Raw genomic sequence first — 9779 nt, forward strand, 5'->3', positions numbered from 1 at the left:
TATAAACATCAATGAGGAGAGAGAATCATTGATTGGCTGCCTCCTGCACGCCCCACACTGGGATCAAGCCCGCAAACTGGGCATGTGCCCTGACTGGGAATCAATTCGTGACCTTCTGGTTCATAGGTCGATGCTCAACCACTGAGCCACACTGGCCGGGCTATGTGTACTTTTGAGGGACAAAGGAAACCCTAGGAATTTTCTGGGGTTGGGGTGCCAGTCTGGGAGCTGGGCACTTACATATTGCTGGAGGGAGCAGCTGGGGCATGGAATGGGCTGGACCCCAGGTGAGGGGCTCAGGTGGTGGGTGCACCTGAAGGCAAGGACCCAGCCTGCCTCCTCCGTAGCCCCTGCAGCCATCTACTGTGACACGAATGCAGGAGCTCCCTGAAGGTGCTCTGTGACCACAAAGCCTGAGCCTGGGTGCCAGAGCCTGTGTAGTGACAGATTCCCAAGGTCAAGGTAACCAGCACTGGTTGTTCCTCTGGTTTCCAAGGGCTGCGACTCTGGACGGGGGCACAGGAGGTCTGACAGGCCAGGGAGCCTGGCCCTGTCTTGGGGTCTGGCTCTGTACCACAGCGCCCCCTGGAGGCCACACGTGAGGTGGCAGGATCCAGAGGTGACCAACCTGGGGTGGGAGGGACTTATGGGCTGACTTGTTCATGGGCTGGGGATCCATGGACACAGCGTGCCAGGTGACTCCCAGTCAGTAGGGTCTGGTCTGGGGGCCCCAGGGAGGAGGGAGAGACCCCTTGCGGGGCAGGATGGAGTGTGGGTTGGATCCTCTCTGCCTGGGACCCCTGAGGGGGTGCAGGGGGTTCATAGGTGAAGGAGACTTCTGAGTGGAGGGGAGACACCTGTAGACACGCGGTGACAATGCAGCACAATGAGGGGGTGTTGCTGGAAGCCCTGGGGCGAAGGACCCCAGAGGTCCTAGGCTGCAGGCAGGGCCCGGGGAGGCCCATGGAGGAGGGAAGGAGGTTTGGGGTGAGGGCTACAGGAAGAGGAAGACTGTGCTCAGCTTAAGAGGGACAGGAGCCGAAGGAGGGGAGGACGAGGGGAAGGAGGACACCCAAGGAGAAGGGTGGTTAGGAATGAAAGCCAACAGGTAAGAAACAGGTGGGGAGGCAGCAGGTGGACAGGGAGCGGTGGGCAGACTGGTCAGGATGCAGCAAGGGCCAGGGGGAGGCGCTGGGCGTGGCCACCTCCCTGTCTCCACAGTGGTCCTTGGGCTGAGACATCAGTGAGGGCTCTTGGGTGCTGCTGCCCCCTCCCCTGAGCCTGGCCAGCTCTGTTCCCCCGCCAGGCCCCCCTCAGAGTCCCCCTCCTTCAGGAAGCTGGCTGGTGGAGGTGGCCCCTCTTACTCCTAAGTAGCCCAGCCTGGGGTGCTGGAGAAGGGCAAGGGGGGAATCTGGGGGGTTGTTGGAGGGGTTTTGTCAAGGTCAAACGGGAAGGGGCCTAGGAAGGAGTGTGGGAAGGGTGCCCTACTAACTGGCAACCAGGGTGTTGATGAAGGGCCATCAGGCAAAGCCAGCTGGGCTTCCCTGGAGAGAAGCTCACTATGGAGGGACACGGGGCCGAGCTCTGCAGGGAGAGGGGGCTGGGTGTGGCCAAGATGGAAGAGGGTCCACGGGTGCCAGTTGGCTGTGAGGGTAGGGCCTGGCCAGCCAGGAGCTGGAAAATGCCAGGAGGCAGGGCCCAAGGAAGCTTCTAGATAATGGCAGTTCATCCATCTCCTCCCTCACCACCTCCAGGAGCAGGGTGGCCAAGGGCTGGGGACACTAGCACGTCCTTCCTTGTGCTGACCTGTCCCCATGTTGCTGGGGTTGGGCAGACCGATCCCACCTGCTCTTCAGGCCCAGTGGCCTTGACTGACTGAAGTAAGGCCAGTGACTGGCGCCCCTGCGTCCCTGCCCAGCTCACCAGCAGTGAGAGTTCTCCCCACGTGTATGGGGAGGGGCTTCCTTCCGGTAGAGGCCCTGATAGATCCCTCAGGGGTGAGGCACATCTAGAAAACTCCGTGCCCCACATGCTCTGACCCCAGGACCGGGAGACCCAGGTCAGCACGGAGAGTCATGAGCAGGTGGAGACCTGCGTCATGGAAGAGAATAGGATGCTGACCCGCGGGACCAAGACAGGGGGGTGGATGCTGAGGGCAGCTGTGAGCCCTGTTTGAGGACTGGAGGGGACACTGGCCATGCCTGGGGCTCAGAGCAGAGGCAAGAGGAGGCAGCAGGGAGGCCGCGGTGGCTACAGAGCTGGCTTCTCAGAAGACATTTGTCCCTTGACACTGCTTTCCCTTGCAGGGAGGACCCCTGCCCATTCTAGCTTCCTCTGGCCCTGGGCATCCTTTGCGCGGGTTGCTTTCTGCTTGGGAGCTCTCCCCCTGGGCCTGCATGGCCTGCATTTCCTGGCTTCCATGTTGGCCTGGGACCCTCAGCACTTTACTATGGTGGTTGGGCACCCCTGAGGGTGGGCAGCATTCTCTTAAGACCCTGTCACTCTGACCCCGTTTCTACCAAGCAGGGCACCCCCCCACCCTGGCACACATGTCCCCATGCCTTTGGGGAACAGCCATCTGAAGGAAGCTGCCCTTACACAGAATTGGGGGGCTCCTGACCTGCTGGTTCTGGGGCAAAGACCCCAGAAGAGAGGACCCCAAAAGAAATCAGAAGAGAGAGTAAGGCTGTCTCTCCCAGAGCCAGAGCCAGAGCTAGAGCCAGAGCTAGAGCCAGGGATGGGCTAGCGGGGACCGCCAGCAGCAGGCAAAGAAGAGCGAGCGAGCTGCGTAGAAGGGGGGCCAGCCCCTCATGGGCGCTGGGAACTGGAGGCCTGCATGACCTTACCTTTCTTGTCCTTCTTCTCCTCCTCCTCTCCGCCAGCTCCAAGCAAGGTAAAGATGATGCCTGTCTGGGAGTTCACACCCACAGCTGTCACCACCATTCTTCCAGAACCTTCCATGACATGAGTGCCTGGCACAGCCAACACAGAGAGACCGAGACAGAGATTCGCACCGCCGGGTGGGAGGCATGCTCAGCACCTATAGGTTCTGTCCCGGGAATCCCAGAATCAGGACTCAGCGTCTGGAGGCCCCTGGAGGCTGTGTTGGCCCTAAGTCTAGACCAAAACCTCCTCCCTGGCTTGGAGCAGCTCCTGTCCCAGAGGCACGGAATGAGCCGTTTGCAAGACCCACCTCCAGCCTCTCCATTCTGTTGTGGGCTGCATTTGCCACTGGGATAAACACTGGGCTAAGACAGAACCTTCTAGAAAGGGAACCCTGTCCTCACTGGCTCTTCTTGGGGGTCTGGCTTGGAGCACGGCACTGTGCTGCCCCGGAGTCAGCCTCCACCTCTAGGGGCTTCCTTCAGGACATCCCTCCGGGGTTAGAAAGGCCCATTCCCTTCCCTGGGGCCGGAGCACCACCACCACACCCCCCACAGGCTGCTCTGGCCTCGAGGGGGGTGAAGTCTTCAGCCTCCCTAACCAGAAGGGCTACTCAGGGGGGCTGGTTGTGGGGGTTGATGGGCCAAATGGCTTCCAAGGCTCCTGGGTGCTGGGCTGGTCCAAGGGATGGTGGCCAGCCACCTCCCAGCTCCCCCAGGCTGGGCCGGTGCCCTGAGGCCTCACCTGACAGCAGCATGGGGTCTTTGTCGGCTGACTTGCGCACGTGGTCGGACTCTCCGGTCAGGGAGCTCTCGTCGATTTTGAGGTCATTGCCTTGGATGAGCACGCCGTCGGCAGGCAGCAGGTCTCCTAGGGCCGGCCAGGCAGCCAGAACCACAGGCTGTGGGTCCAGGCGGCCTTTCTCCCTGCTGCCTCCTGCCTCGCCCAGGGGAGGACCCCCTCAGATGCAGGGTCCTCTTCCTCCAGCCTCCTCCTTTCTGGGGGACCCACCCACCCCTAGCCCTGTGGTCTGGGTCCCAGAGAGTGGGGACCACAGAAGTATCCTATGGTGCTGGGGTAGCCTTTGACAGGCCGTGGGGACAGCCTGTTTCCTGGGGCCTCGGGCCCATGATCCCCACCTCCAGCCTCCCACAGCTGAGGCCCATGTGCTCCTGGGGAGAAGGCTTGCAGTGGGGGCGGGGATGGGGGTCTCCTCGGCCCACACTACCCCGAAATGAGAGCTGATCTTCTTTTTGCAGAGTGAGCCATGACGGGCACACTCACCATACTTGACCTGGGCGATGTCCCCCACCACCAGCGCGGCCACGGGGACCTGGAGGAGCTGCCCGTTCCGGATGACCGTGAACTTCTGTTCCTGCTCGATACGGCTCTGCAGGCCTCGGAACTGCTTCTCCTTGCTCCAGTCGTTGAAGGCCGTGACCAGCACCACGCAGATGACAGACAGCAAGATAGCTGCCCCCTCGATCCAGCCAGCCTCGGCCTCCCCTTCATCTTCTGCCCCAGCTGACACGTTCCCGCACGCTATGTAAGGCGACAGAGAAGAGTACAGAGATGTCAGAGGGTCGCCCCAGCTGGCTCCTTCCTGCCGCTGGAGTGGGGACAGCCTATGACCTCCCCCCTCATTTCAGGTCCCATCCTCCCCCCTCCCTGCCAGCCCTTGTCTTATGCTGCTGCCCTGGTCCTGCCCCTTCCTGCCAGGCCCCCCGCCTCTCCCCTCTGGGCCTTTGCCTCACCTTCGCTCTCCTCTCCCGGCGGTGCGTAGAACGAGAGGCCCAGAGACACGATGGCAGCCACCTCCAGGATGATGAGGGTGACATCCTGCAGGGCCTCCCACACCAGCTGCAGGAAGGTCTTGGGCTGCTTGGGAGGGATGAAGTTCTGGCCATAGATCTGCCTGCGCTTCTCCAAGTCATTGGCGTTGTCGGCCAGGCCTACACCAGAGAGCGGGGCAGAGCATGATGGGAAGGCGGCCGGCAGCCCTGCCCTACGTGGCCCCATACCTTCTTCCCCTGCTTCTGGGTAAGCCTGTCTCTCCTTCTAGACTGAAGGCACCAGAAAGCGGAAACTGCACTGGCCTGGCCAACCCTGGGGGCATGTATGTGGGGGTGCCCAGCTGCCTGGATAGCGTGGGCATGTAGCCACTAAACAACACGGAGCCCCTCGCATGTGGAAGGGCTGAAAGTACGCAAAGTTTCCATGTGGGACTGGCATCCGGGCCACTGCCTCCCAAGGCTGGACACCCACTTGGCCATTGTCCCCAGAGGCAGGCAGATGTGATGACGCAGTCCCCTGGCCCCACCCTCAGCCCTCAGGATTCTCCTTCCTCCCAGGCTCATCTGTCCCCTGCACTCCAGTGCCCAGCCCTGCCCTTGTCCCCCAGCCTCTCTCAGTGGTTCCCAACCTTCCTAATGCCGCGACCCTTTAATACAGTTCCTCATGTTGTGGTGACCCCCAACCATAAAATTATTTTCGTTGCTACTTCATCACTGTAATGTTGCTACTGTTATGAATCGTCATGTAAATATCTGATATGCAGGATGCGTTTTCATTGTTCGCGACCCACAGGTTGAGAACCGCTGCTTCTTCCCCCAGTGCCAGGCCCACACTGACACCTGGTGGACAGCTGGTGACTTGCAGTTCTCAGCCCTGAGTCGCTGCCACTCCCAGCGTCTCTGTCAGGGACAGGGCGGCCCAGAAGGGCCAGGTCCCAGCCCATGGGGTGTTCCCAGCCAGCTTGGGAAGACAAACAAGACCAGGCCCCACGGGACTTGAGGACAAGGAAGTGCTAAGTGTGATACCGAAGGAGTGGGGAGGAGGAGGGTGGGTGTGCCCTGGGCAGGGAGAGAAGGCTTCTGGGGATGAGCAGTGTGGGGCCCCTTGGAGGTGGAAGGACTGATAAGGAGAAAGCCCACAGCCGGCACAGGCTTGGCATGTCTCCTGAGTGAGGCGATGACCACATGCTGTCCTCCCCACCCAGCAGAGCCGCAGCTGTCCCTGCCCTTCTCCCCCTGGCCTCATCGTGCCGGGCCAGCTGTGGCTCAAGTTTCTGGAGTCTGCAGCTTCCCAGTTGGGTGTCTGGGAAAGGCTCAGGACCTCAGCTCCTAAGGGCCAGGGACCCAGCCGAGGGCCTGTGCCCCACTCCTGCCCAGGGCCTATGTCCTTGAGCCACAGGAGATAGAAAAGGTGTGGTCAGGGCCAGGGAGGCATTTGAACTGACACACGCCCAGGGTCTCCCCTCCCCCTGCTCGAGGAAAGAACATGGATCTGGAGCCCGTGAGAGGGACAACCCCCCACCCAGAGCTTATCGCCTGTGGCGCCACATGGATCTACATCCCGCCGGCCTCGCCCCACAAACCCAGCTTGTCCCTGAGAAGCTGGGCCCTCAGGGGGCCTCATCCCCAGGAGCTCCCTCCCTCCCTCCTTCCCTTCCTCCCTCCCTTCCTCCCTCCTTCCCTCTCAGCCTGTCCCTTGGCCTTGGTTTGCCCTTGATGCTGCAGCAATGCTTCTCTCGCCCTTGCCCTAGACCAGCTGGAGGCCTTGACCTTCCTGTGGGCTCAGGGGTCCCAACAGCTGAAGCACTCACGGGGTGGGAAGGCAGCTGCAGCCCCTCTGGTTCCAAGCACGCCCAGGCCTAGCAGGCCCCTGAGGGCGGCCCAGGTCCAGGGTTCGGGGACAGGGGCTGCCGGTTGGCATGGACACAGATGGGCGGCCTGCCCAGAGCAGAGGCCAGATGCCATTGGAATTGGATTAAGACCACATCGTGTGGCTCCAGGCTAATCCGCCCCCTCCTTCCCATGATTGCTGGTAGAGGCCAGACAGGGGAAGGGCTGGGACCCAGGTCTCCCAAGCAGGCCTACCACTGAGCTTGGCCTAAGACCCAGGTTCCTTGGCTTCTGGAATTCTCCTGGCTTGCTAAAAGTGCCCTCCCGAAATACACCCTCCAGCTCCCCACCCTCCCCAAAGCACCACTCTGCCAGCATCCCCAGTCTGCCCACCTTGGTGGGGGTTTGGTGTAGGACCTGGGGCACAGCTAAGCTGGCCCCTCCGACCGGCTCAGTCCACTGGGACCGAGCAGGAGTGAGTGGGGGTCTGGGTGAGAACTCAGGGACTAAGTCAGCAGGTATTCCAGGATCCCACACTTGCTGGAGGGCCAGTCACCCATTCCTGGCGCCCAGACCTTGAGGGCTCCGGGGAACGAACAGCAGAGGGGTTGGTGGTCCTCGTGCCACTCATCCTTCGGGACACAGACCAGGCCTGGCTGGGCCACCCACCTGGGCACCTGCCCTTCTCCATTCCTGCCCCTCCACAGGCACCGGGTGCGCTCCAGAGCTGCTGGGGCAGAATCAGGCAGGTTCCCAGGGGCCTTGACATTTTAAATATTTAACAAAGCCTGACAGGCAGAGGAAAGAGCTGCCAGCTGAAGCCCATCTGCTTCCTTTTATCTGGGGGAGGCCAGAGCTCTTGTGGCTAAATGGCCCCAGATCATGGGGGAGGGCAAGGAGGAGGGAAGGAGAGAGATCCTCTGGCCCTGAATCAAACCATCTGCCCCCGTGACACGCCGTGTCAGGCTGGGCCTCTTTACAGTGCAAACCACGAGAGACCCAGGAAGTCAGGGAAGGCCACCCACCTCGGAGTTCCTGACCCGGTCAGGTGAGCGCCCTCCCGCCTGGTCCTCGGCCCGATTCCTCCCCGGTGGGCCATCTCTACTTCCCAGTCCCAGCCCACGCGCCACCCGCAGACACATGGGACCAGGGAGCAGGAGGCAGACGATGGCCAGGGCCCTGGGAAGCTGATGTGATGGCTGAGAGGAGAGCTGTGAGATCTATCAGCGCTGGCCCAGAACAGGCCTGGCTCTGGCTGGGACAGCCCCAGCATCCCTGCCAGGGAGGTACCCATTGGGTCGGTAAACACTCCAACTCTTGGAACCCGGGACCCAGCCTGGCTCCTGGTGGTTCTGGCTTCCAGGCAGAACCAGAAGGCAGGACTGGGGGAGGCTGGCACAGGGCAGGGCAGAGGATCACCTTGGGATCAGGAGGTGAGGACCTCAGGGCAGAGGTGGGTACCCAAAATGGCAGTCAGGCCTTCACTCTTAGAACCTTCTAGAGCAGTGGTTCTCAACCTTCCTAATGCCACGACCCTTTAATACAGTTCCTCATGTTGTGGTGACCCCCAACCATAAAATTATTTTCATTGCTACTTCATAACTATAATTTTGCTACTGTTATGAATTGTAATGTAAATATCTGATATGCAGGATGTATGTTCATTGTTACAAATTGAACAGAATTAAAGCATAGTGATTAATCACACAAAAAATATGAAATTATATATGTTTTTTCTGATGGTCTTAGGCGACCCCTGTGAAAGGGTCGTTCGACCCCCAAAGGGGTCGCAACCCACAGGTTGAGAACCGCTGCTCTAGAGGATGCCCCCAAGACTCCCAGAGGCTCATTGCAGCAGATCTGCTCAGATCTATGGTGTCTCAGGCTGGCACCTCTTTGGTGTCACCAAGTGCTACCTCTACTTGGCACTCTGGGCACCACCCCCTCAGGCCCCACTGTCCCCAAGCCATGCCCTCCCTTGCCAGGGAGAGGCCTCCTGCAACCCAAGCCCTCAGAGAGCCCCACTCTGCACCTCTTCCTCCTTGTCTAGCCCCGATTAACTGGACAAGGTGTTGAGCACGTGGGATACCGGCACACAGAAAGGGGCCATCCCACCTGCGTGCATTGGCGCGGTGCTCTCTCCTCCCTTCCCCTTTTCTGTCACTCGGTTTCTATTATTCTGAGGAAGAGACCAGCTCATTATGAAGGTGCGGGTGCAGGGGTCCGGCCACAGCTCCTTAAAGACTGCAGGTTGCCCATACAGACCTCACCCCATACAGACCAGCTCCTGCTCAGGGGGAAATGGCCACCCGGGGAAGGCATGGTCAGGGTCAAGAGTGCCTCTAGGGCCCAGTTGGCATGGCTCAGTGGTTGAGTGCTGACCCATTAACCAAGAGGTCATTGGTTGGATTGCCGGTCAGGGCACATGCCTGGGTTTCAGGCTTGATCCCTAGTGGGGGGTGTGCAGGAGGCATCAGCTCAATGATTCTCTCTCATCATTGATGTTTCTCTCTCCCTCTCCCTCTCCCTTCCTCTCTCTGTGAAATGAATAAAAACATAGTTTAAATAAAGAGTGCCTCTAGGAAGGGGACATCCTCAGGAGGCCCTTAGAGTAATCGGTGGCACATGGTCCAAAGTCCCCTGTGATCAAGTGTCCGTGTCGGGGCTCTGCTGGCAGACTTACCCTCTGTGGGCGAGGTCTTCAGCCTCCTGCACAGCCCGCTGACGTCCCCGTAGGCTTCTTGGACCTTCTGCAGCGCCTCAGCCCCTCGGAGCTCCATGAGGGAGCGCAGTTCAGCCAGCGTGCACCCGAAGCCGCCGGCATGGGGGGCCTCCCGCTGCTGCTGGGGCTTGGGGTGGAACTCGATGGAACTGTTGGCCATGTCGCCCATCCTGCCTGTTGCACTGGGAGGAGAGGGTGTAGGGCCTTCTCACAGGTGCAGCCTCAGTGCGGGCTAGGTGGCCACCTGAGGTCCCAATGCCCGGGGAAGGGTGTAGTGGAAGTGGCGGCGGCAGGGAAGTGGCCAAGTATAGACACCTGGGGAGAAGGAGGGGAGAAGAAGTCAGGGGCACAGTTGAGGCAGAACCAAGGTTCACTCTTCTAGAACATTCTCCACAAATCTGCACTCAGTTCAAGTCATGACTTGCTAAATACAATATTTCTCCCCCCTCCCCCAAGCTGGGCCATTGACCCCCACACTCTGCCAGGCTCACCTTCCCAGGCCACCCCCTACTCCTGCCCACCATGAGCACCCAAGCCGGGAGGGTGGGACT

At 60.4% G+C, this 9779-nt stretch overlaps 1 protein-coding gene across 1 annotated transcript in view; it reads right to left on the minus strand.

Moving 5' to 3' along the window:
- ATP2B3 (ATPase, Ca++ transporting, plasma membrane 3) overlaps positions 1-9540 on the minus strand; it is a 51790-nt gene extending 42250 nt beyond the window's left edge. The window contains exons 1-5 of the mRNA XM_015566030.1: positions 9190-9540; positions 4638-4835; positions 4168-4425; positions 3628-3753; positions 2847-2972 (exon numbers count right to left, since the gene is read on the minus strand). Coding sequence (XP_015421516.1) covers positions 2847-2972; positions 3628-3753; positions 4168-4425; positions 4638-4835; positions 9190-9397 — 916 coding nt within the window. The 5' untranslated portion in view covers positions 9398-9540. The remainder of the gene's footprint in view (positions 1-2846; positions 2973-3627; positions 3754-4167; positions 4426-4637; positions 4836-9189) is intronic.
- Between the last annotated feature and the right edge of the window lie 239 nt (positions 9541-9779).

The sequence above is a fragment of the Myotis davidii genome, unplaced genomic scaffold (assembly GCF_000327345.1).
Source record: "Myotis davidii unplaced genomic scaffold, ASM32734v1 scaffold462, whole genome shotgun sequence".
In the NCBI taxonomy this organism is placed as follows: Eukaryota; Metazoa; Chordata; class Mammalia; order Chiroptera; family Vespertilionidae; genus Myotis; species Myotis davidii.